Source organism: Nicotiana tabacum, chromosome 19, assembly GCF_000715075.1.
Source record: "Nicotiana tabacum cultivar K326 chromosome 19, ASM71507v2, whole genome shotgun sequence".
Taxonomy (NCBI): Eukaryota; Viridiplantae; Streptophyta; class Magnoliopsida; order Solanales; family Solanaceae; genus Nicotiana; species Nicotiana tabacum.
The window spans coordinates 85,061,303-85,088,354 of record NC_134098.1 but is presented as its reverse complement, the minus strand read 5'-3'; the positions used below and the strand labels follow the sequence as shown (position 1 = coordinate 85,088,354).

The window sequence follows — 27,052 nt, the reverse complement described above, 5'->3', positions numbered from 1 at the left end:
TTGATAAATGTAAGGCAACTTGTTGTTTTTGAGCATCATTCTAGAATTGAGACGAAGTGTTTAAAATGCAATCAAAACAAGAAGGGAGATAAATTTAATTTGTTTGACCAGAGGTAGTACAAGCTAATTGCTTCGTTAAAAAAAGAATAGTGAATGCCGAGAATAAAAGTCGACTAATCATTCTATTCCCGAAAGAATAGTGATCTTACAATATGGGATTACCATATCTGATTTTTTATGAACTCTAAGAAAAAATCACGAATCACATTTTTTTGTAGTTAAAAACTAAAAAGTAATTCAGAAAATGAAACCAAATAAAAAATTATTGTACTTCATAAATGATAGGAGTAAGGATGAGGGACTCTAAATTTCTCTTCTTTTTTCATACAGTTTGCACATACGTCTATGCGATCTCTCGTTGCTTGACCAAAAGAAAAGCGATTTCTTCATTCTCAATCAACGAATTTCAAAACTCAGCTCATCTCCCGCTTTCTCTATTGTTTATGGATAGATGTTCTCTTAAACTTGTAGCTAAAGCAAGTCATCGAATCATTCCATAAATCTAGTCCTAAATTGTTAAGATCGAAATAATCAAACAGAAATTAACAAAGTAAGCTCATAAATTAGAATATCAGGCGATATAAAAAGAAGTATCAAAGAGAGCGAAAAAATTTAATTGTAAAAAATATAAGAAAGTATAAAAGTATTTAAGATAATACCAGTCACGAAATTCTTGGAAGTTTATCAGAGTGAGCAAAAACTTGTATTTACATTGTGATGCTGACAAATTAAAAGAAAAGTACTTCAATTTATATAATAATTCATTGCATTTTCTTCCAATGCTGAGTAAGATTTATACTTTCCTTTTAGATAAAGGCCAAAAACAATTATGGTAAATGTATTGTTATTCCATAGAAAATTAAAGTAGAAGAAAACCCCAAACGTGGTAAGCATCTAGCATAATCACCCTTTCTCTTCTTTTTTTTTTTTCTTTTTTTTTTCTTTTGCTCTTAATAATTACACGTCAAGTTCAATTGCTTCTTTCTACAACTAGTTCACTTTTCAGTATCTGACAACATCCTGTACTTCAACCATGGAATTTTTAGCTTTTATCTCCGTTTTCTATATCGCAATGGTTGTTGTCTTGATTTCTCAAGTATTCTTCAAGACAAATCGAACGGTTAAAGATCAATCAACTCCTTCTGTATATGACTGCTCAGTTGATCCTTCTGTATTACAAGGTATGTTCCTCTATCTTCATACATGTATAAATATTCATGTTACATGGCTCGTTTACCGGTGCCTAACTCACATATCACGTGTTGCACTATTACCACTAGGCCAAGCCCGGCAGCATATCTTTCTGTTGTAAATTTCTGTCATATATACTCTCTTTTTCCTAGTTGTTGTTTTGCATTTTTAACTAATACTATTTTGAAACTAGATTTGAAGGAGATAGCATCAATGATTGAGAGTGGAGCAAATACAAGTGAAGTAAGGAAGATATACAAGGCTATGAGATTGACCATGAAACTCAGGAGGAAATTAAAGGTTTCAATGCTATCTGCTTTCTTGAATTATGCTCTTGGCCATGTTTCTGAGGTCCATGCACAGCTATCTTCATACGTGCCACAGGTAAATTAGTAGTCAAATAGCTATTTGCATGTTAAACTTGGAAATAAACATAAAAATCCACCATTTTCTACCTGTCTTTTATGTACAAAGGCCCTACTTAGTTTCTCATATAACCATTCTTCTATTTGTTGATCTTGCTTAATTGTTTGACATGCGTGCGCGTGTGTGTGTGTGTGTCGATATGTAATATCTCTGCTCTATGAATTCTTATATGGCTTTTAGCAGGATAAATATGACACTCAAGTTGATGTGGAAATGTCTGAAACTGAAGCCCATTCAACACATCTGGTGCCTGAGCTTGAGACTTATTGCTACTTGCTTGTTCTAATATTTCTGATTGATCAGAAAAAATACAAGGAGGTGAGATAAAATGGCTGTCTTTTACTCAACTTCTCCCTTTTATAAAGATATGTCTACTCAACTTCATGAATCACCGAGAATTTGCTTTACATTCAGGCTAAGGCTTGTTCCTCAGAAAGTATTGTTCGTCTAAAGAATATGAATAGCAGAACTGATGATGTTCTTGCATCGAAGCTCTATTCCTACTACTCTTTAAGTTATGAACTTGCTGGTGATCTCGCCGAAATTCGAGGGTAAGTTTGTTTAAATTTTTTCTGGCTATTACTACTGGTGTTCTTTCTAACTGAAACTATTGTTTACTAACAGTGACCTGCTTGCTTTGTACCGAACTGCAACAGTACGCCATAATAAGTTGAGTCAAGTATGTGAAATATTTGGTTCATGTCTTTGGTGTTTGTTATATACTGAAAACTGTTATAGTTTATTGGCTGGTTAAATCGCAGGAAACACTTCTCAATCTGTTACTGAGAAATTACCTTCACTATAACTTGTATGATCAAGCAGAAAAATTTCGCTCAAAGGCCCACTGTGTTGAAGCTCTTTCAAACCAACAGGTTTGTCGTCTATTTGCTTATGGATTAATTTTGTTGCACTAACGGTGCAAATAATTTACTATTTTAACATGTTGTAGCATGTAACATGCCTTATTTTTGAGGTTACTAATCTCACTTCTTGTGAATAGATCGTGTTTAAATTTCTGTGAACTACTTGTCCTCACAATGGCTTCCTCTCCTTTGGATTGCCTTTTCTGTTTCTTTCAGTTCTGTCGATACCTCCTCTACCAGGGAAAGATCAAGACAATTCAGTTGGAGTACACAGATGCCAAAGATTCTCTTGTACAAGCTGTGCAGAAAAGTCCAGTAACTGCAGTTGGTTTCCAAATACAATGCAATAAGTGGGCTATTATTGTCCAGTTATTGCTTGGAGAGATCCCTGAGAGGACTGTATTTACACAGAAAAGAATGGAGAAAGCATTGAGGCCATACTTTGAGCTGACAAATGTAAGTATAGGAGGATCAAATAAATAACTTTGACTTACTCTGAGCTTTATGTTAAATTTTGTAATTACTGTCTTTGCAGGCTATTCGCATAGGAGATCTAGAGCTATTTAGAACAGCAGATGAGAAATTTTCCAGCATTTTCAACCAAGACAGAACAAGTAACTTGATTGTCAGACTCAGGCATAATGTCATAAGGGCAGGGCTTAGAAACATCAGCGCTTCGTACTCTCGTATTTCACTGGCTGACATTGCCAAGAAGCTAAACTTGGATTCTGAAAATCCAGTTGATGATGCTGAGAACATTGTAGCCAAAGCAATTCGAGATGGCGCAATTGATGCCACATTAGACCATGCCAATGGATGGTTGGTATCAAAAGCAACTGGGGATGTTTACTCCACAAATGAGCCTCAAATTGCTTTTAACTCAAGAATTGCCTTCTGTCTTAATATGCACAATGAGGCTGTCCGTGCTCTTCGATTTCCACAAAATTTGAGAAATAAGCAAAGTGCGGCGACGTAGAGAGATGCTTTTTAATAGAATCAACATCTTGTAGGATTACCATTTTGAATTAAGGTACATATACTGACAATGTAAAGAATTTTTACAGTATCAATGCAATTTCACTTGATATAGCAAGTTGTTATTCTATTTTTACGTTATCATATCAGACTTGCTATGAAAAGTTACTCACTGTTGTGGATCAACTTGATCTGATGGTTTTTGAACAATTATACAATATCATTGCACAAAACTTATTCTTTTATCATTAAAATTTCCTGTAATTATGGGCAACATGTTTTGCATTTTATTTCTTGAAAGAATTCCAAACGAAAAATATCTTTTACTTAAAGCAAACACATATGTCTAGCAAGTACATATGACCCAACAAAATCAGTAACTACCTACTTCACATGATATCTATTTTGGTTATTGTCACGAGGGAGCGAATTTGACAAATATCCTTCAGTACCTCAAGATGTTCAAATAAACTTCGAAGTCTATATGCAATGAAGTAGATGAGTTTGCACAAACATGCTCTTCACCCTTACTTTCTCCATCGGCTTGGGGAAGAGGTACACTGGAGTGCCTTGCAAAATGACTCTGAGAGCAGTCATTCAACCTGCTGAACTCAAACCAAAAGACTTGACGATAGTGCTAACCCTTTCAGCAAAAGTTCTGGATGTTATCTTCTTGCCAGGAACATGAAATGGATTTGACACAGCATCAACATATGCGGCATGAAATTTCCTGAAAAACTGTAAATAATTTCCACCAAAAAGATTAAGCAAGCTGCTATGCTAAAGGCTGAATATCACATACATCACACCAAAGAACATCTGAAACTTAATGTGCTTCAACAGTGTTTCTTCAACATAAAGCCATTGGTATCGTTCAAACAAAGTATTCCCAATTTCCCTCATCCCAGTTTTCATGTAGACGTACTATTTAACCAAATTGCAGGATTAAATTATCTTGTTTGCAGTAACAGTGCTTTTGTGTTTTACATTGGGAGACTGGATAGCCATTCTTTTCGTAGCATAAAATACATTAATGTAGTTTTACTAACGAGGGACCACCTTACTGTTTTTTTACTGTGGAAGACTGACCCTTGGGCAAAATACAAACTGGTATAGCTGTTTCTGCAACATATCACGCTAGCAACCTGGGACACTAGAATCTCTTAGCAGTTCAGACATGAGTAAACTTTGGTTCTACGTTTTTCTACGTAACTTTTTCCTAAGTGCACTTATTTGTACGGATGTGATAACAGTAATATTCTATCATTGCTTCACCCAGTGGCGGGGCCGGAAATTTCATTAAGTGGAGTCAAAATATAAAGAAACAAACTCACCAAGAAGTCAAGGGGCGTCATTATATAGTATATATACATATTTTTAAAAAAATTACAGTATAATTTTCCGACGAAGGGTTGTCGGTTGACACTCCTTTGGTGCATGTGGCTCCGCCACCGGCTTCACCGTGTTAAACATAGGAGCTATGTCTTCACCCTTTACATGAAAGTTTTCCAATTTGAGGAAATAGCTAATGTTTATATTTCTCTTAAAAAATTGAAATAGCTAATGTCTAGATGAAGATATGTTAACAGCATACCATCATAAAAGAAACCTATCCTAATGAAGTACAATGGAGACTCCGCAAAATTGTAGTTCCCCTTCTGTTTCAAGATACCAGGTAAAACTGGCTCTGACTTCTTTTGCCACACACACACAGACACACATTAATATACGGATCCACTTGATTTTAGAGAACAAGAATGAACAGCCTCAGACGGACACCGCGAAGAATGATAATATCTGAGAGCTCATCAAAGAGTTACCAGGAACAGGAATGTGAAGGAGACAAGACATCAAATGTAACAAAATGCAATATTAAAGGATCTGAGACACAAGAGGGTTATATTTGTCCGCGTTATTTAGCTGTAAGTTTTGCAGAATATACCTAAATGGACCAAGACAAGATTTTCGGATACTTATTTTCTGTCATAAGCAACAAAGAAGAAAAAAACCTTCCAACAACTTGGTATTTCCGAAATACAAATCAACTCAGAAAAGACGAGAGTAATTCCACTTCTTTCAGATTTTTATCAACCTCGGATCACTAAATCTATTATTTTAACACAAGAATGCATTATGCCTCAATAAGAGCAGATATGTTGGTTTGGAACAGAAAAAGAGGAAGTAGTCAACCAATGTAAGAACAAAACAAGGCAGCACTTACATTTCTCACATCTGCATCTCGAACATCAAGATCTGTTGTGACCAATATGAGTTTCACCTTTGTATTAGTCAAATAACCATACCTGAAAGATATATAATAGCACACGGAGGAAGACAGGCTTAATGTCAATGATCTTATATATTCCCAAAAGGCTATGTTAAGTGGACTCTGGTACTCAGGGGCGGCCCAAGAAGATTGGTGGCCTAAAACCAATTTTTAATTTGGGGCCTTTCGGAAGGAAAAAAAAAATTATCATAACATCGATAATTCATTCCAATGTTCCTACATATAGAACAACACAATTTAGCGCAATTGTCGCACAATAACTCACTTAAACCAACAAAATATAGGGCGAGTAATGTGCTAAAAGTATAGAATTTTGGCCTAACATCAGTTGTTAATAGTTTCTTTTATAAATAATTTAGTCTCTCCTAAGATATTGTTGATCTTAGATAATAGAACCAAATTCATATAGATACCTCACTAATGATGTCACTCGTAAAATTTAAATAATGAAAAGTTTTATATTCGCGACAAGGGTTTAGGAGGAGTGATTCTCTTTCTGCATTTTTTGCTCAAACAGTTACATTACTACTAAATTAAAAGTTATCTTGACTTTTTATAAAATATTTTATTTTTTATTTTAACATACCCAATATATTTAGACCCTACCCTAAAGATTGTTGTGAGATGTATTTGATCCAACTTACCTTAATTAAATATATTGGGTTCGAGTCCTGCGGTTAAAAAAATCATGTTAAAACGTGTCTTTAACTAGGCCTTACGCGGTACGAATCTAAATTAGTCGGGGTCTCAATACAAATACGAGTAGAAAAACAAAATCAAAATTTGGGGCCCTTAAAATTTGGGGGCCTAAAGCCTTTGCTTTAGTGGCTTGACACTTGGGCCGCCCCTGCTGGTACTATGGTTCATATTCAGTGCATCTGCAGTTACTCATATGGTATGGGCTACATCCATTTCTAAGCAAGTTTTTGGTGTATCATAAAAAATAATATGAAGCAGCCACACCACACCATACCCATTTTACGCAGATACATTAAGGCAAATCAAGAGTTAAGTATTACTCACACTTTGTAGTTTTCAGTTGGATATAGCAGGCCAAGAAATGTCTCGTTTAGGGTGGAGCTGGATTTTTTTGGATTGTTCACTGTAATAAGCAACAGATGAGTTGTCAAAAAGAAACCAGATGCTAACCGAGCGTCAAGATATGTTAATTAACTAAGTTTCCACTAAAAGGAATATTTGGCTACAAATATACAAGTTCATAAAGTACAATCAAGCATAAGAACTCAATAGGTCCAGTAGTAGGTAGTTAAACAGTCCGTTGTTTAGTTGTCCGACTGTCCAATATTCCCTAATAACCCCTAAGACTTTAGTCATGAAGCTGCAATAGGTCATGATCATGATTTTGTTTAGGATAAACAGCTCCATTTGCAGCAGCTACTTTTAGTTTCCACACAATACAATACAAGAATTAAATCTAACAAGTGTATGCCTTGCCAAGAGACTTAAGATACTAAAGTTACTGCTGCCATTCAGTAATGTAAAACCTAATAGTGGTCCACTATGATTAACTTAGATTAATTTAATTGCATTGGTTAGAATAAGTAAAAATTCAAATTAAAAGTAATGAAAGACAGCTTCTTTAGTCTCAGAAAAGCAGATACCAGTATCAATCTACCCATTTTTGACCCAGATCTTACTGAAAATACTTCTCTTTACAATCTAAGGAAGAATCTCCCGAATGAACTAAAACTAATCAGCCATGACTAGTTCTAACTATGCGCATTTTGCCTCAAAAAGCCCTAAGAACTTTCCAAATCCATACAAATCATAGCTAAATAATTTTTTTTTTTTTTTATAAAGCTAAATCGAGTTTTTTCTCTTACAGCGAAATCGAGTGATGCGAAATTTCAACGCGTCAAGTCAAATGATATACTAAAAAAATAAGCTAGATCAGCAAAAACAGATGATGAATAAGAACCTCTTTCATCGACAACATCAAGGGAGCAATGAACAATGTGATGAAGCTTTAGGGCATCATCCGCTTCAGTGAAGCTCTGTATATAAAGCGGATTGTTCTGTCCATCGGACGAAAATCAATAAAATTGCACCATATTTGGCTAATTAAGTTCTAAAAAGAAGAAAGAGATAGAAAATTGAAAGAAAAGAAACAAGTTGCTGGGGGGAAATGGGAGTACCTGGTGACCGACGACGGCGACGCAAACGATCATCTTCTCCGACGGGAATATCACCGAAAAGAAGAGTTTTACAGTGTTCCCAGCTGTGAATCTGGTAATTCAAGGGACAAAAAATTATGAGTCCTTTTTTTGTTTAACTTAAGATTTTTCAAAAATATTTAACACTATGTCATTTTGAAAAATCAATTAGTTTTTCTTAAACTACGAATTATTTAATTACTTATAAGCTTGTTATAATTACTACTCTTATGCAGTTTTAAGTAAGTCCTTAAAGTAAAGGATTATGAAATAAATGGCTGAATTCAAATGTTTGACGGTATATTCGGACCTATTAATTTTTTAGAGTTTAAATTTTATGCATGGTTAATGTACAAATCTTTCAAGTAATTCCAAAAGTTGTAATTTCAAAGGTAACTGCATTGATTTTAGTTTCTCATATAATTATAATAACAAAAATATATTAAAGATAAGTTGACTCATGGATATACCTAGGGGTGTCAGTGGATATTTAAAAATCGACTAAACCGATCGAATCATACCGTATCGAACCGATTTTTAGGTTTCTTTTAATAAAACCGTAGTTTTTTTTTATATATTTCTATAATTGTACCGATAACTAGGATATATTTTCTAATTTATGAAAATAAACCGAAAAAATACAGAACCGTACCAAATAAATTTACATGTAAAAAATATATTTATATATTAAGTTTAAAAATAATAAAGCATTAAATTTTTCCATGGGACTTTGAATTATGAACATGGTTACAAGTCATGAAGTAATTAAACTCAAAATCCTAATTCCCAACCTATTATGCTACTCATGTTAAAACTAAACTATTTCCAGCATATTCACTAGCAAGAAATAAGGTATTCTAACTATTATAAGTAGCAAAGTACAATGTATTGAATACGTTTTTTTCCGTATGATTTAGATTTATCTTTTTGAATATTTAATCTTTTCTAGACTTCATTCTTGAGTCCCAACTTGGTTAATATCTTTTACACTCGTGTGGTTTATATTTTCTTTGTCTTTGCTTAATATCTTTTATGCTATTGTAGAATAGTTAATGGATCTATACTCTCACCATCTTTCATGTTCTTAATCCATCACCCTTTAAATAGTAAAAATGTATAGAGAGTTTTGCTAAATTCTATAAAAGTATGTATGTTATTGCATTCTACTTCTACTACTTTTACATGACATTTAGAAAATACCGAAACATAACCGAACCGTACCGATACCGAAGAAAATCCGGCATGATTGAGACGGTTTTGAAAAGTCTAATTTTAGTTATATATAATAGAATAGTCGAAAAATTGGTATGGTACTAATTTTATAAAATAACCGACCGAACCGAACTATTGATACCCCTAGATATACCTATAGCCGTCAAAACGGGCTTGGTCCGTGAGGCCAACTCAAACTAGCCCGCTACTTGGGTAGGTTTGGGCTAGAATTTTTTGAGTCCATTTAAAACGGAGGCTTATAAGTCCCCCAAGACAGCCCGCTGGCCCTTGAGACTTGACCGAGGTTGGGCCTAGGCCGGCCCGTGGCCAAAAATTAATTAAATTCAAATTAACTAACTATTAAATATTTAATATTTTAAAAAACTAAAAACTAAAAAAATCATTAACTATAATCCTCATTCCCCGACCCTAGATTGCTCATTTATCCTTCCATATCAACTAGAATTTAGATTTTTGACATGCATGTAATATGAAAAAATTAGTTTTTCTTTTGCTTAACTAATAACGAACTCGAAAAGTTTTAGGTGGCCAATAATAATCTTTTTTCAAAAGAAAATATTACTTCAAGTGGTCAATGATTAGTTTGGATTACTTTAATATATTATTAATATTTAAATCGCTTTTCAGTATAGAAAAAGATCAATTTTAAATACAAAAAGAAAAATTGACCACTAGCAAATTTCAGGAATTTTAAAAATTTTATGGACTATAATGATAAAATCAGCAAATGATGTTAATCCTAAATTAAGAAACCTCAGCATATAAATTTATTGAAGCAATCCCTGAATCGGAGGAAAATGAAAGAAAAGTATTAAGAAAATATTCATATAACTTTAAAACAGAAGAGCTAGAGATATACAGAATTTACATTTCAATTACGAGATTTCTCGTCAAATATTAAGTTTTTTATACGCTCTAATCAATCAGAAGTTATTTACATGATTAATCGACTATGTCACGAAAAAATATTTAAGAATTTAAAGAAATTTTTTTTTCTAAAAAAAATTGAAGGGCCGGCCCGCCTTAACCCGCGACCCTCTTAGGGCTGGGTTGTTATGGCCATTTTAAGGCCCATTCAATGGCGAGCCGGCCCATCCTAGTCCAACAAATTTAAAAGCCCACGAGACTTGGGTCGAGTTGGGCTGAACTGACCCGTTTTGACAGCTCTAGATGTACCGGTACGCTAAAATTATTTATTTTTCCAGCTTATTCATTAAATTCTAATGTCTTTTACGATTTTCTCTTAATGTTAACGTCAAAATCAGAGAAGTTCCACATTCAAACATTGTGAACCTTCTAAAAATTAATTCTTCGCCTCAAATATCCGGGATCTTGTGACCTTTTTCTGCTTAAACAGTATAAAAAAATATTTTATATTCTTAATACTCTCGTTTATAAGTATCTAATAACCCTATAAGTTTTTGTTATTTTAAACAACAAAGAAAGATAGTAGTGTAGACAATAAATTGCGTCGAGAAAATAAAATCAGGGCGAAAAATATTATAACAATCGTAGTATTTTATTTTAAATATTTGAGTGTACAATATCTATGAATCATTCGATTCTTCTTTTCAATAGTAAATAAATTCAAGGGCCTTTGAACTTGATCTTGAATATGTAGTTGTCGCCACGAACGATGATCTTGTTCTTGAGCTTTAGTTTGGTTGCTTGAACTTGACCTTGATTTGTTCTTCCTTCTTGAGCTTGAACTTGATTTTTTCTTCGTTCTTGAACTTGAACTTGATTTCTTGAACTTGAACTTGATTGTTTGGAGCTTGAAACTGGTGGAGGAATTTGCAGTGTTTGATCCACGAGCTCTCTCTTGCTTCTTATTATAACTTTTGGTGTCTTTTCTGGGTTATGAAGACCCCTATTTATAGTTGTGGAAGGGAGTAGTTATGATAAGAACAAACTCTTTCCGACCAATCAAATTGAAGTGTGACATGACCGCATTTGATTGGTCAGAACATGTCACATGCACACGTGGCGCGATTTCATTGGCCTTTTAATGTGACTTAGCATGCCTTGTCATTTTGACACGTGGCATGATCCTGTTGGCTCTTCCGCTTGACTTGGCGTGCCACGTCATTTGACACGTGGCACCAAATCGGGCTTCTAGGAAGATGACATATTGGACTTAGTGAAATGGGTTCATTCCTTGTAGCCCAATTAAATGGGCTAGCCTAATAGGTTTGAACATATTTATTTAACCCATATGTATTGGGCTTATATAATTAATTTAATTATATTAGCCCATTATATTTATTTAACCTAAAATATATTTAATTGAGATTAAATCCAAATTTCTTATGAATTTAAATTCAATAAAATTTTAATTGCCTACGAGTATGTACACGAAATGTTTTGAAAATTAAAGGACAAAAAAGTTGAAGTTAAGCGTTTCATAAGCTATTTTGCCTTTTTTTTTTTAAATTTTAAAAAGTACTAAATTCACAAGTCATATCATAATGATAAGACTGCTATTAGCCTAGTACTATATTCTTCTTTCTTGCAATTTTTATGCACATATCAACTCCCCCTTCAAAAGTGTTTTTACAGTTTCCTATTTTGGCCTTTTGAAGTCAACGTGAACAAATTTTTGCTCAAATGAGTGGTCTCCCAATAAGTCAGTAAATGAAAATTATTTTGGAGCAAAGTAAATGAAAATTATTTTTGGCAAATTAGGCAACGAAGCCACCTCTCACGCTTTTTAGTTATTGTTGTTTAATTCCTGTTAAATTAATTGTATTTTTTACGTTTTATATATTAATTTCGTAATAGGTATTATTTTTACTAGATTCCTCCTTTACGTGTATGTAATCAATTAATCACCCTTATGATAATAATTTTGCTATTCTTGGAACTATCTTTCCTTTTATTATGTCATTTTATTAGTTATTGAAAAATGTGATTTTCGTCCTTTCGTTATAATTTTTTTCATAAAAGACTCTAATTTTGTTTTATGCAAAGTTAGTAAATCTTTTTTCTTGTCTTAATTAAAAACTCAAATACACAATATCTAATGTTCATAAAAAGTGCTTATTTTTTGTATGAATCTTATGCATTATACCAATACATAATTTTGATATCGCAAAAATATATAAAAATTACTTATTACATCGATAACAAACTTAGATGTGAATCAATAAGAAATCAACAAACATATGCGAACCTTGAACCAATAAAAAAAAAAGAGAAATTTTTTTTGATTACCCCTTCCCTCAAATAATATACTTAACTTGATGAGGGATATTCATTTCGTAACAAAATTGTTTTGCTTCTTCCAATCTATTAAGAAAAGTATTATCCCTTTTTCAGCAGGAACGATATTCTAAGCGGACATTAAAAAAAAATTTGAAAGCATAAATAATTAGAATATTTCAACAGATAAAATTAATAAACATAAATAATAAATCACGTACAAGCGTCATTGTCAAAAGAAGAAAAGGCGAGGGTAATTGAGTAATTTAAAGACGACCTATACCATCAAAAAGACTTATACGGCACGTAATGACAATTTTGCCCCTCACCTCACGGCTTGGTTCTTGGCTCTTTTCACCGCTTTAGCTCATTCCTCAGACGTTGAAGAATATACATTTTAATTTAAATACACATATAAACACACACATTCACGATCAATAGACCGTGGAAGAGATAGCCGTTCATTTCCGAATGCAATCGCAATAGCTTCCAGCTTCGTGTCCTTTCTCATATGCTAACTCTCCGATTCCGAAGGTATGTTCGTTTATATTCAAATTCCTAAGGCATTGACGTTGTTGAAATTGAATGGATAAATAGATGAAATTCTTATTGCTTGCTCTAAACATTTTTAGCGATTTATTCAGTTGGATTTTGTTGTTTTTGATGTATGCGGAAATCTATTGGTTAAATGTGTGTTTGAGGAAGGAACATTTCCAGCTCGTTTTTGGCTGTCTGATTGGAAATTTTCTGTAATGATCGGGTCATTCTGGTAATTTGAAGCTAGGGTTACATGACTGGATTTGTTTTCTTGCTTGGGTTTGGATGGAGGCTGTGTTTGGCTGATGTAGAAATCTGAGAAAAGATGAAATTTTTGATAAGAATCTTTTTTTAATCAGGAAATTAGGGTGAGGTGAACTCAAACTGAGTTCAACTGTTTAGTTGTTATTGGGGCATTTGATAGAGGCATTTCTAAACGTTTTTTTTGAGTCAATACTAGTATAGGTTGTCTCTTCTGTAAATTAAAATCCATCTTCACAGCTCTAAGCTAGCCTTAGGGGCACCCAAGGGTGTGGCTTGATGGTCAACGAAGTGGGAGGAGAATCATGAGGTCTGAGGTTCAAAATCCCTATTTGACCAAGCCTTGGTGGGCAAAGTTACCCAATACCTGTGTTGGTGGGAGATAGCAGGTACCCATGGAATATATTAGTCGAGGTGGGCACAAGCTGACCCGGACACTACCATCATTAAAAAAAGAAGAAGCTTGTCCTAGGTGGTTCATTTGGTTAGCATCATTTGTTTTCAATAGGTACATTAGATAACTTGTCGAGTCATTGATTTTATGATAGAAACAATGTTTCATTTCATACTGTGATTGTGCTTCTTTTGAGCTTCAGAATGCAGTGATGCTGTTGTCGGAGGAACATTGAAAGTTTGCAATGTAGTGTACTTTGGAGAAGTTGCTTTTACGAATGGGGTTCGTTTTTTCCTGTTAATAAAATGAAAATTCTTTTTTAAAATTTCAAATGAACGAACAGAATATGTGTATAGTCCAGTCCTTTTCGTCTCATACACAAACTTGACATTTGTCTAAATTATGGGACGGGCACTAGGGTTTTTGAATGAATTTCTTATTGTATCCTTATCTGTGCTTGTTAGATGGAAGCTGGCCAACATCATGATACTTCCCGTAATGCTGAGCCCATCACAAATGCAAATGAACGTAGCAATTTGATACAAGGTGAATCTTTAGCAAATGTGGCAAGTTCTGATACAGAAGTTAGATCCGAATGCAGGCCAGAAGAGATACTCCGGAACTTACAGAATGTCTCCTATATATACAGACAAGATGTTGTGAAAAGCAAAACTGATGGTAAGATTGGGATTGTGACCGAAGTTGCTGGTGACTCAGATTCAGATAGCAGCTTAACTGATGATGACGACGAGGATGAGGATGAGGATGAGGATGAGGATGAGGATGATGGAGACGAAGAAGAAGAAGAAAATGATGGTGGTGGTGGTGACAATGGTGATTCCAACTCGGAAGGCGATAGGGATAACAATGAAAATGCTGAGGAAACTGCTGATGGGAACAAAGACTGTAGTAACAATAAGAGTGGTCCTCTTACTGCAGACCATGTTCGAGTCCTGTGGATGGATGAGTCTGAGTCAACAGAGAGTATTGATAATGTCGTTGTTATTGACAGAGGATTTCTGCATGGTGATTATGTCGCTGCAGCTTCTGATCCAACAGGTCAAGTAGGACTGGTGGTTGATATCGATATATCTGTTGATTTGTTATCGCATGATGGATCTATTTTTAAAAATGTCTCATCTAAGGAGTTGAAACGGGTTAGAGATTTTACAGTTGGCGATTATGTTGTCCTTGGCCCTTGGTTGGGTAGGATTGATGATGTTTTTGATAATGTCACTGTGATGTTTGATGATGGTTCTGTTTGTAAAGTTATGAAGGCTGACCCCTTACGCCTTAAACCAGTTGGTAGGAGTGGCCTTGAAGATGGACATTTTCCTTATTATCCTGGTCAGCGTGTAAAAGCAAGCTCATCATCAGTTTTCAAGAACTCCAGGTGGTTATCGGGCTCGTGGAAAGCAAATAGGGTAGAAGGTACAGTAACTAAAGTTACTGTTGGTTCTGTTTTCATCTATTGGATTGCATCAGCTGGACATGGGCCCGATTCGTCCACTGCTCCAGCTGAAGAACAGAACCCAAAAAACTTAAAACTGTTGTCTTGCTTTTCTCATGCAATCTGGCAACTAGGAGACTGGTGTCTTCTTCCTTCACTTCCAATATCATCATCTCTTGCCTTGGACAAGCAATTGTCGAAATTACAACTTTGTGACTCCACCAAAACTGTTTCAGAATCTTCTCAATCTCTAACAGATTGTGATTCCAAAGTTGTCAATTTGGAGGAGTCAACCGGGAATAGTGAATCTTTGGATATTCATCTGGAATCTTCCGAGAATGAGAATGTCACTTCTGAAACTTTAGAGCATGATTCCCTTGCAGAGTCAAGTACATGTGCTAATTCATCGTCAGTTTCCAAGGAATCAGGCACAGAGTCATGGCCACTTCATCGTAAAAAGATCCGCAAAGTTGTGATTAGGAGGGATAAAAAGGCTCGTAAGAAAGAGGAAAATTTTGAAAGAGCTCTTCTAATTGTGAATGCTAGAACTTCTGTTGACGTTGCATGGCAGGATGGAATAATAGAAAAAGGTTTGGAATCTACATCCTTGATCCCTATTGAAAGCCCAGGAGATCATGAATTTGTTGCTGAACAGTATGTGGTAGAGAAAGCTGCTGATGATGCTGATGATCCTAATGATGTTAGACGTGTTGGGGTTGTGAAAAGTGTTAATGCAAAGGAACGGACAGCTTATGTGAGGTGGTTAAAGCTAGTTACAAGGGCAGAGGACCCCAAGGAGTTTGACAAAGAGGAGGTAGTCAGTGTATATGAACTGGAGGGGCATCCTGACTATGACTATTGTTACGGTGACGTTGTTATTCGCTTGTTACCTGTTTCTCTACCAGCAAAAGTAGGTTCTGTGGTGAAATCTGCAGAAGAATCAGAACATTTGTTGGTTCCAACTGAAGCCAAAGAAGACAAGCAACAACATTCAAGATGCAATGAAGCAGAAGCCGCTCCAAGTGATGATCCTTGTTCCGAATTTTCGGATCTCTCTTGGGTTGGGAATATCACTGGCCTCAGAAATGGGGACATCGAAGTCACGTGGGCTGATGGGATGATATCCATGGTACTTTCCAAGATTGGTTATTCTTTCTCCACTTTTTAATTGCATGTTCAGGGTAATCCCTTGATCACTCCATGGCTAATAAGAAGACTTTCACCTTTTATGTTTTTTCTTCTATCATCATTTATAACTTGTATGTCTGTGATTGGTTCTTCTGTGGTTGACTTTTTGGCCGGGTATTTTCTGTTGGAACTGGAAAACCAATATGTCAGTTCATACTTCTCTGCACAGTTAGATCGAGGAAAAGCGAAAAAAGGACTTGGACTAACCACGTTGGCGTATATCCTTGACCATGGTTCCTGACAGACTTGTTTTTCTGATTTTTATGGATGCACACATTTCATTGATAACTAACATTAAACCATCAAGAGAGAATACAGTGTACTTTATTTTATTTCTTCATATTTGCTTTTCTTAAGGTGGTAGTACATTCTTATAACAGTTTCCATGAGTTTCAATTCATATTGTGATGCTGCCTTTCTGGTTTCTTCAGGTTGGGCCTCAAGCAATTTATGTTGTTGATCGTGATGATGATGAGTCTATCGCAGGCGGAAGTGAAGTTGGTGATGATGCAGCTAGCTGGGAAACAATTGAAGATAATGAAAGGGAGACCCTTGAGACTGCAGAAGAGGTTGGTGATTGCAAAAAAGCTTTTATTAGTTATCTGATCTGTTCTGTTTGATTTAAACATCGGATCTGACGGTATCACTTGTTTCCTGTTCATTTCTATTACATCATCTTAATGTATACACCCTTGATGATGCGAGAAATTGTCCTTTTTAAAATAAGTACAGGCTTCACAGTATGGCTGCTTTAGGATTGTGGTACTAATAATCTATTTCCATATTTAACTATTTATCAAAAGAGAATTGCAAGTAACCCTCCAAAGGGTATGCACATCACCAGCACTCTGTTGGTGCTGGCACAGTTAATAATAGAATGTTGTGTTACTTATCCCATGAAAAAGTGTAACCCTTCAAGTGGTGGAGCTCTATTGTAGATGCAGATGTCTTCTTTCTCTATCCTCTTTTATTTTTTTATTTTATTTTATCTTTTCATTGATAAAACAGAAATAACTTCAGTAGATGTATATGTCTGCAACTTAACTTACAACTTGTCAGATAGTAATCATCAGTCTTACTAATATAAATTAAGTATTAGATGTGAAGAAATTTTTTCTTATTTTATCTTGAAGGTCGATTAGGAGATTAATTAAAATAGTACTTATTGCCAATAGCTGTGTGAGAACAGGTGTATTAATGTTTGTATTAGCATGATGTAATGAATAACGGGATCTCTTTCAGGAACTTGGAACAACAAATACTACGGACATCAGTATTGAAGATGAAGACAGTGCCATGGCCACTGAAACTTCAGGAAGGAATGGGGCTCTGGCTATTCCCCTGGCTGCACTAGGATTTGTGACCAGGCTGGCCTCTGGAATATTTTCTAGGAGCCGCAAACAGACTGATTCTTCAAGCTTAGATTCCAGAAGTGAAGATGAAGAAAGGGAGGGAGCATTGGCAAGAATATATACCGGTGATGAATCATGGTCTGGAGACCTTGATAATTCTCCAAGGCTACCTGCTGCAGGAAATGGAGAAGAACATGACACTATGGAAGTCACCGAGTTGGACATCGTTGAAGCTAACTTGAAGCCAGGAATAGGAAATTCCTCAGATCAACATGATAACCAAATGTATAGTTTTAAACGCTTTGATATCACCACAGATCCTTATGATCATCATTTTCTTGGTGCAAGTGGCCAGGTTAGTCTTGCCTCTGAGTTCTTCCTTATAATTTGTTCCACTTCTTGACTAATGTTTTTAGAAAATTTATTCTATAGTTTGGTACTTGTAAGTACTTCATTCCCTTAAAGCTTTAAAGGAATCCTTAGTGGGCGTTTGGGCATAAGAATTATAAAATTCCAAAAAAAAGTGAAAAATTTTTTCAAGTGAAAATGGTATTTGAAAATTAGAGTTGTGTTTGGACATGAATATAATTTTGGGTTGTTTTTGAAGTTTTGTGAGTGATCTGAGTGAAAATTTTGAAAAACAGCTTTTTGGAGTTTTTCAAATTTTCGAAAAATTCCAAAATTCATCTTCAAGTGAAAATTGAAAATTTTATGGCCAAACATTGATTTCGAAAAAAAGTGAAATTTTTTCCAAAAGAAGTGAAAAAAATCTTATGTCCAAACGGGCTCTTAATCCATCACTCTTTTCCATTTTCAAGATGGTTCATAGCTTGTGTTACACTACTTTTTCTCCATTTCTCTACTAGTTTTAGAAAGAAACAACACACCTTTTCTATTTGGGTCAGGGGTGGGGTTGGAGAGGGCAGTGTGGTGTTGCATGATGTCATGGTTAATTCATATCATGAATACTAAAGGTGAGCTAGTTATGAGTGACTTGGTGAATATCCTTTACTCCGAGTCCCTCTCAAGGAGTAGTTCTACCATCTCAAATTTGAAAGAGGTCTTCTACCGAGCCTTGTTGATCTTTATGTGCAGAATAATGCTGGGAGGAAGTGGCTTAAGAAAGTTCAACAAGATTGGAACATACTTCAAAATAACCTGCCAGGTATTTTATCAGATTTTTTTTGATAAGTAGGTATATTATCATATGATTTATCTCTCCATATTCTATAATTGTTCTTTGAAATTGTTATTTTCACATTCAAGCTACACCACCAGCTTTCACATACATTAACTACGCCTCAATCTCAAACTAGTTGGGATCGATTATCAAATAATCAGCTTTAACGTTCAGACTTATTTCATCAGATGGAATATATGTACGTGTTTATGAAGATCACATGGATCTTCTAAGGGCAGTGATTGTTGGAGCATATGGGACCCCTTACCAAGATGGTTTATTCTTCTTTGATTTCCACCTTCCACCCGAGTACCCTGATGTTCCACCAGTAAGCATGCTTAACGTTGCTTTCCTTAAATAGAGGGTCATAGTTTGCATCTTAATCTCCTTTTGCCTCATGACTTTATTCCTGTAGTTTGTTTTTCAAATGTTTATGTTGTATTGCAGTCAGCATATTATCATTCTGGTGGCTGGCGGATAAATCCAAACTTGTACGAGGAAGGGAAAGTTTGTCTCAGCCTTTTAAATACTTGGACAGGCAGAGGGAATGAGGTCTGGGATCCTTCATCGTCGAGTATACTTCAAGTCCTAGTTTCACTTCAAGGGCTAGTTTTGAATTCCAGGCCATATTTCAATGAAGCTGGTTATGACAAGCAGATTGGGACAGCTGAAGGAGAAAAGAATTCGCTATCCTACAACGAAAATACCTTCTTATTAAACTGTAAGACGATGATGTATCTGATGAGGAGGCCCCCTAAGGTAATTGGTATCTTCTTATTTTTGGTATGCTATTTTATATGTGCTAGTCTGACATACCATTTTGCCTTGTTTTATGTGCCAAGATGATTCACTAGCTGATAATCTCCATTCTCCATTCCTTACGGCATCTATTGTTGACGTCCTAGTTCATTTTTCATTTTGGATTTCATCTTTGTTTTTGAGGTGTTTGAAATCAGATATAAAGTCATTGTTTGAAATTTTGAAACCAACTAGTGTACTTGCCCGCGCTTCGCATAGTCATGAAAAAATCGAAAATGAAAAAAATTAAATATGAATTTTTTTAATGTTATTAAAAATAATGTTTACTGCTATCCTTTTTCCGTTTCTTGTAATATCCAACAAAAACTCCTTCAGAAAAGGTATGTGAAAGACATCTCGGATTAAATGAAACAACTATTTAAATCAGTGTATGAAGTTGATTAAAGAAAACAAAGAGAAAGCTAATGTATCCTCTATTTCATTTCTTTTTTCCCGACTTCTCTTCACCCTGCTTCATCACAGTCTATTGATCTCAACACATCACCAAATACTGCATTAAACATGTATCTGGCTTCTCTGCTAAACCAGCCCAATGCAGGTCATTTCTTTGGTGCTCAGCCCATTTCAGTGGATTCTCTTTTGGCAACTTAATTCGTTGATTGAAAGTAGAAACAATGATTTGAATAAGATCTTAGTAGGAAATGGAGTATAAGATTTTAGTAGGAAATGAAGATCTTAGTAGTATGAGATCAGATCGCAGTAGTAGGAATTGGGTTTTTCTCCGTTGCTTGTCCTTTTTTATGAAAACTCCAAATTGTTCACTACTCTATGTCAATTTATTTCAGCTATTTCTTCTTGCGTTCGTCAAATTGCTGGAAGCTTTTTTTCCTTTTTTTCCATAACACTGTTCATAAGACTGTAACTTAAGTTTAACTAAAAAAATTTGATGAACCCAATTTCCGAAGATGGATGTTTTTTGGTTTTCTGATTTTGGGTTGAATGTGGGATAGGGTGTTTTGATGAAGAAGAAAGAGAAGGTTGAAAAGAAAATGAATAATAAAAAAATAAAGAGATTTGGAGGGTAATGGGTCGAGTAATGGGTTAAAAACAAGGGTGAGTTTTAATCTGAACCGGGTATTTAAAATTGGGGGTGGGTCATTCATTCCTGAGCTGCCACGTATCGCTCCGTCTAAATTAAGGGTAAATATGTTTCATAGTATAACGGTAGGGTGTTAAGGGAATTGATAGTGAAACGGAGGATATATTTAAACAATTTTTGATAATACGGGGATATATTTGACCCTTTTCCGTAAAACAATTCATTCTTGTTAACTGATCAATTTGATGATAATTTGTTTTAAAATATTTGATTGAAATAGGATTTTGAAGAGCTTATCAGAGAGCACTTTAGGATGCGTGGTTATTACATCCTCAAGGCATGTGACACGTACATGAAAGGATTCCTTATTGGCTCTCTTAGAAAGGATGCGTCCAATAGCAGTAACAGTGCTAATTCAAATTCAGTTGGTTTCAAGCTAATGATGGCTAAGATTGTACCAAAACTTTTCTTGGCTCTGAATGAAATTGGAGTGGAGTGCGAGGAGTTCAAGCATCTCCAGCAATTGTAGCAGAGATCTTGAAGCATTAGGTGTATATCATTGTTCAATCCAGCAAGGTCAGCCTTTTAAACGTTTTCGAATGTCAAAGGCATTTGATGGTTTGTTTTTTGTTTCGGATATGACTTGATAGTTACCATGGCTGAAAGCTGGGAAGCGTCATTTTTGCATAGGACAAAAGGCAGGGATTACTGCTATACTGTAACATTTCCTTAACTAACACAGGTGATTAGGAATGAGTAGGTTGTGTTTAGACTTTAGCTACTTGTCTGTTGTTGCCTATTAGCTTCATCGTTGTTGTAGTCCCCTCCAAATTTGAGGAGGCAGTTTACTAGTAAATCTTTTGCATCTGTTTCCCTAAATGATTGGTGACTTTGTTGGTTTTAACTCAAGTTCTCTGTTTGGAGAATTCTGTAAAACCCTTTGATTCTTAAAAAATGATTCTTTTACAGGCAAATTGTACTTGTCATTTGTTTAGTAAACCTTCACTTCCAATTTCAGTGAATACTGCTTTGCTGGTTTTGCAAGGCATGAAGAATTGGATGGCTAACAAGGATATTTTTCTCTTTATCTTTATCTAATGCTTGTGTATTTCTTTCATGGCCCAGTTAATCCATTCATCTTAGAAGAATATAGTACCAGCCCCTGAACAATTGACAGGGAGATAAGAACAGTGAATTTTTGTACATCAGATTCAAGCTTATGGCGATTTATTGTGGTTCTAGTGCAGAGAGATGATTGCTTAAGGTTAGGAATGGAAATAAAACGAGTCTGTTCGTGGTTTGTGTTATTCTTTGCTTGTTACGAGAGGCATTTGTATCTCACTTGAACGAGCTCAGGTTTGTGTTATTCTTTGCGTGTTACTAGAGGCATTTGTATCTTGTTTATTCTAGCAATCACTTGAACGAGCTCAGTTTGGGATGTCGTAAGTTCCCTTGTAACACTTGAAACTATTATTTTACGTGATAACTGATAATGAAATAGAATCAGTCCAGAGAACTCGTCTTGTGGCATGTCTTTCCTTATCTAGGATTGTTTGAAGGATTCCACATCTTCCACTTCACAAATGCTTTATCTTTTAATTTGCATTTCAATGATTTCTGTTGTAGAAAAATAGCTACTTTATCACTGAGCCAATGTATACTGCGCAAAGGAAGAACTTCAAATGATAGTGAAGGACTGAAGGTGAACAATATAGAGATTTACCAATTATCAGCTTTCTGTAAATTATACAGATCCATCGTCCTTGAATGTGTAATCTTGGGATTGTTCAGTTTTACCACAGGCAAACAATCCTTTTTCTAAAAACAATAGGTAGTATTCGAATCCATTTTTGCTGACCTCGGCTAATCCATTGAGTACTCTGCTATCTTTTATCAACACAGTATTATATAACTTTGTGGAGTAGTTGATCAACGTTTTGATTAATTTGAGAATTCTAACGGGTAACTTTTTCTAATAGTTGATCAATGTATTGGTTAATTTGGAATTCTAGGAAAGTGAAAGTGATTCAAAGTCATGAATATTACTCCATCCAAAGTTTAAAATATTAATAGCAATTATAATTGTATCCAACATGAAATATAATTCAATTTTGCTTATCGAAGTGTATAAAAGTCAATAACATTTTGCTTCAAGATTTCATGCTTTTATAATATTTATCATTTATAAATAGATAAATATTAGCTCCATACATTATAATTTGCCATTTCTTTTTTCCCCTAATGGTTATAAGTATGGGTGTCAATGGCTCGGTTCGGCCGGTTATTTTACACTAAATATCGGTTCAGTACAGTACAGTTTAGTCAGTTTCTGAATGTCCATTGACACCCCTAGTTATAAGGACTATAATCCCTTTCCCATCGTGACTTTTTTCATGATATAGGAAGAAGAAACAAGCTAATGGCTGAACTCTTGACAATTAAATTACTCATACCAATGTACGATGATTAAGTTATAAATTAGCGTAAATATGTATTAATTGACTATGTAAAATTTAGTAAAAAGAGTGTATATGAAAATATGTGTTATATTTATTGAGTTGGTATAAACACCGCAAGAACAACAATAACAGACTTAGTGAAAGAGGTTTGAGGAAGGTTAAGTCGACGCAGATCTTACCCCTACCTGGAATGTTACTTCCGAGAGACCCTTGGCTCAAGATAAGTGAAAATCAAGCAATAAACAGACAATACCAACAACAAGAAAATTAGACATGGACGCAAGTGGAGCTACGTGCAATAACATAGATGTGATAAATTTTAAATTTATGTTTGCTCCTACTATAGGATTGTTTTATGTCTAGTTTAGCAGGTTTTTAACATAAGCGGATTTAAAATTTAAAATAAACTAATTATTACAAGGACTAAAAGGACCAACGTGTCTCCCAAATCTCCTTTTTACGACTTCGTTTAGCTGAACTCCCCAAAGCCCTAAATCAGAAAAACCTCTAGCCGATAGCAGTCCTAATATTACTTGGCAACTTCATCTTTTAGCTCAAATCTAAGATTATAGCGAGAGTTACAATGGCAGGAGGCCGATTCAGAGAGCTATTGAAGAAATATGGAAAGGTAGCATTGGGCGTACACTTCTCAGTTTCAGCTGCTTCAATTACTGGCCTTTATGTTGCAGTCAAAAACAATGTCGACGTTGAATCTATGCTCGAAAAAGTCGGCATGCCTGGTCTATCCAAAAAAGACGCAGGAGGTGATGAAATTCCTAAAATATCCTCGCAAAACCCTCAAGTGATCTCAGCTGACGGTTTCGTTACTGAAGAACCCTTTCATCAGGACGGCGTGTCGCCGCCGCCGCCGCCGCCTCCAAAGCAGAGGAATCGTACTGCCGAGCTGGCGGCGTCAAGTGGCGGCGCGCTTGCTGTGGCGTTGCTTCTCAATAAGGCTCTGTTCCCTGTTAGGGTTCCGATAACTCTAGGTCTTACGCCGCCGATCGCTAGGTTTCTTGCAAGGCGGAGAATTATCAACAATAGCGTATGATGAATATATTTTTCTTATTATGTAACGAATTTTTGTTTTTTTGAATAATGTTTAATCTCTCTGTTTTACTGTATTTTGATTTCCCTTACACTGTTACATGTTAGTAAAAGGGGTGATCAATTATCTGTTAGAGGGTACTTGGGAGATTTTTAGCTGTCCTAAAAATTTGGTATTGGATTGTTGGAGATGTATTCCCTTAACTATCTAAGGAGAAATACTCATAGATATATGCAATTGACTTTGCTCGAATCTCAATTGAATTAATCATGTTTTCGCTATATTTGCAGTACTGCATAGAAACAGATCTTGCCCTAGCATACAATGATTTTGTGGCAGTCGTATCATGAACATTACTACAGAAATCTGAGTGTGATGTTTTCTATTTGATTTTAAAGAAGATGCCTCTTACGGAGTTAAGTTCTTGTTGCATCCTATTCCAAATTAGTTACTCATAGTGTCTAGAAATGTCCTTGTTCGAGCTCCTTTTTTCAGTTCAGGTTCTTCCATCTCTGATGTATACAATGATTTAGTGGCAGTCGTATCATGAACATTACTACAGAAATCTGAGTGTGATGTTTTCTATTTGGTTTTAAAGAAAATGCCTCTTACGGAGTTAAGTTCTTGTTGCATCCTATTCCAAATTAGTTACTCATAGTGTCTAGAAATGTCCTTGTTCGAGCTCCTTTTTTCAGTTCAGGTTCTTCCATCTCTAATGTATTATGTATAGAAGGGGACAGTCCTGAGTTATTCTGCAAGATCTGGTTCAATAGATAAGACCTCAAGCTTTGAGATTCTCTAAAGTATACCTTTGTGGAACTAAATCCCTTTATTCGACTTCCAGAATTGCTTCGTTTAGCAACCCCACAAGATTGCATATTTGTCCATCCTCTCAGGTAAGTGTGCTTATTAGGCTAGTCACTGTCTTGTGTTTCATTAATCCTCCGCAGAAGTTAAACGCGTGATTCCTAGCTGTAGTGGGCATCTCCCTACGCTTTGCGACAGAACTTAATCTTGTCCTTCCTTGATGAATCACTTTCAAGCTGTTAGTTCTTGCTCTCCATGTTTTAGAGTAACCTCCAATGACAATGAAACATTTATTTCCCGTGATGGATTGATTCCCTCCTACCCAATCTGCATCGGAGTTTCCTGTCATGTTAGCTGGAAGATAGGAAAAGAAGACCTTTTCAGGTTAACCCTTAAGGTACCTGAGAATTTTGTATGTGCTAAGAAATTAATAACGAGTGATGCTTATTGCCAGTGTAGTGCAGTGATCTGAACTCTGAGCAAGAATGGAGGTCGGGGAACACTGTACAGCTAGGGTGTTTGCAACATTTCACGAAGGTTGTGGAATTACTAGGTCAACAATTGATTAGTGTAACAGAAATCGACCTCTTTATTGCCTCAAATGCTCACAAGCTGTATATGTGTGTATATATGTTTCAGCCTCTTCTTCTGAAGCAGCCAATCAGACTAAAATGAACTGGAAAGAACTGATTGATTCCTGTGGGCATAGTTGGTAAAGCAACAGGGTTGTTGATAAATGGCTGCTTATACTTTTGACTTCTCTAGACCTGTGGCTGTGGTTAGAATTAAGTTCAAGTTTGCTGGATTTATCTATTGATAAATATAATCTTGAAGGCACTGGACTGTTTCATTTGGTTCTTTAGGGTTTCTTTATGGCCTTAGTTCACATGTAAAGTTAGCTTGACATCAAATAATTGCATATCGTTCTAAGAATTTTTTTTCAGAAGCACTAAACTAAGTCGGGGTTATTTTTTTTGATCGATTAAACTAAGTCGTTTTTATGAAGCTCATTTTCTTTGGTTTTAATTACTAATTACTGCTACGATGGCAGTTCCTATAAACCATTTTCTTCACCATGGACAAGAATTGCTGAGTACATTGTTTTTGAACTTTGAAATTATGAATTTGTCGCGTTCACTCTCCTAGATTATATATTTGACATTTTTAATAGAAGTAATTTCAAGTAAAAGGCATTTCAGAGCCAATCTACAGATTCTTGTCTATACAGCTGACTATAATAACTGTGAAATACTCAAACGAGACGTCTTTTGATTCGTTTGTCCTATTTGATATAATGTAGAACAGTTCGTTTAACCTGTAATCATAAAAAGTTATGTTTTAAATAAAATTAGATAAAGTTTTCAATTATTGTGTAAAACTATATGTACGTGTTTAAAAATTAAATTGAAAACTAGTTTCTGAACACATGAATCTCATGCTAATTAGTAAAGAATGAAAAAATAGTAAGTATAATAATATTAAAATATGTATGCAATGAGTTATACCAAAATTGAAGGAAAAATGTAAGCTCAAACTAATAAATACCTATCCTATGTGATCGGTGTCTATTATAATTGCAAAGCACAAATCTAGAAATTATTTTCATGTAAATGTGAAAGAATATCTTTCATTCTCATGTTTGTGAAAGTTAAATTCTATGGAGAAATCTTTTTTTATTAGTATATATTTTCTAATTCGATTAGATGGAGCACTATTTATATTTATATAACTTATATTTTAAAATACACATACAGTAATATAAGCAAGATCTCTTTTTCTTCACAAAAAAAATAAGTTGAACAACTTATGAATTTAGTGTTAGATATTTTTTAGAAATTGCAGTTATTTTATGTTATGACCTAGGGACGTGGTTAAGTCTTGAAAAGCAATCTTCAAACATTAAAAAGTTTCAATAAACTTGTCCCAACAAAGCAACAGAAATTCCCTCTACCTCCCGCCTAAAAGAGTAAACTAAAATGGGGATACATAAAAAGAAAAAATGTCTTATGATGGGAAGTTTAATTTACTTATGCAGTGTATTAATCCTATCAACCTCTCATCCTAACCGGTTAGTAAGTGATGACAAGTATTGAGCGCAGACATATACT

General features: G+C 35.0%; 4 protein-coding genes across 7 annotated transcripts; 3 read left to right on the top strand and 1 right to left on the bottom strand.

The window, feature by feature from the left end:
* Window positions 1-951: 951 nt before the first annotated feature.
* On the top strand, window positions 952-3,607 carry LOC107812252 (putative 26S proteasome non-ATPase regulatory subunit 3). Of its 2 annotated transcripts, none has more exons than XM_016637309.2 (8): window positions 952-1,241; window positions 1,445-1,635; window positions 1,861-1,995; window positions 2,092-2,228; window positions 2,302-2,356; window positions 2,439-2,549; window positions 2,757-2,996; window positions 3,076-3,607. In XM_016637309.2, exons 1-8 carry the CDS (start codon window positions 1,094-1,096, stop codon window positions 3,514-3,516), a joined length of 1,458 nt encoding a protein of 485 aa, XP_016492795.1. In that variant the 5' UTR covers window positions 952-1,093; the 3' UTR covers window positions 3,517-3,607. The 2 variants fall into 2 exon arrangements, with proteins under 2 accessions (XP_016492795.1, XP_075094223.1); XM_075238122.1 differs by having other exon boundaries at window positions 1,858-1,995.
* Window positions 3,608-3,782: 175 nt separating this feature from the next.
* Window positions 3,783-8,258, bottom strand: LOC107812246 (uncharacterized). The gene is made up of 5 exons (XM_075238123.1): window positions 7,959-8,258; window positions 7,742-7,838; window positions 6,826-6,904; window positions 5,737-5,818; window positions 3,783-4,253 (listed from the first exon to the last, which is right to left on the bottom strand). The coding sequence occupies exons 1-5, from the start codon at window positions 7,989-7,991 to the stop codon at window positions 4,113-4,115; spliced, it is 432 nt and encodes a 143-aa protein (XP_075094224.1). The 5' UTR covers window positions 7,992-8,258; the 3' UTR covers window positions 3,783-4,112.
* A 4,528-nt stretch (window positions 8,259-12,786) lies between these two features.
* On the top strand, window positions 12,787-22,191 carry LOC107812248 (putative ubiquitin-conjugating enzyme E2 23). Of its 3 annotated transcripts, XM_075238125.1 has the most exons (10): window positions 12,803-12,944; window positions 13,805-13,884; window positions 14,067-16,181; window positions 16,672-16,809; window positions 17,483-17,947; window positions 18,688-18,757; window positions 18,961-19,100; window positions 19,220-19,531; window positions 20,911-21,206; window positions 21,756-22,191. In XM_075238125.1, exons 3-9 carry the CDS (start codon window positions 14,067-14,069, stop codon window positions 21,157-21,159), a joined length of 3,489 nt encoding a protein of 1,162 aa, XP_075094226.1. In that variant the 5' UTR covers window positions 12,803-12,944; window positions 13,805-13,884; the 3' UTR covers window positions 21,160-21,206; window positions 21,756-22,191. The 3 variants fall into 3 exon arrangements, with proteins under 3 accessions (XP_075094227.1, XP_075094225.1, XP_075094226.1); XM_075238126.1 differs by lacking the exon at window positions 13,805-13,884 and having other exon boundaries at window positions 12,787-12,944; window positions 21,878-22,191; XM_075238124.1 differs by lacking the exon at window positions 13,805-13,884 and having other exon boundaries at window positions 12,787-12,944.
* Window positions 22,192-23,532: 1,341 nt separating this feature from the next.
* Window positions 23,533-24,389, top strand: LOC107812253 (uncharacterized). Its single transcript, XM_016637310.2, has one exon. It carries the CDS (start codon window positions 23,673-23,675, stop codon window positions 24,138-24,140), a length of 468 nt encoding a protein of 155 aa, XP_016492796.1. The 5' UTR covers window positions 23,533-23,672; the 3' UTR covers window positions 24,141-24,389.
* Window positions 24,390-27,052: the final 2,663 nt, after the last annotated feature.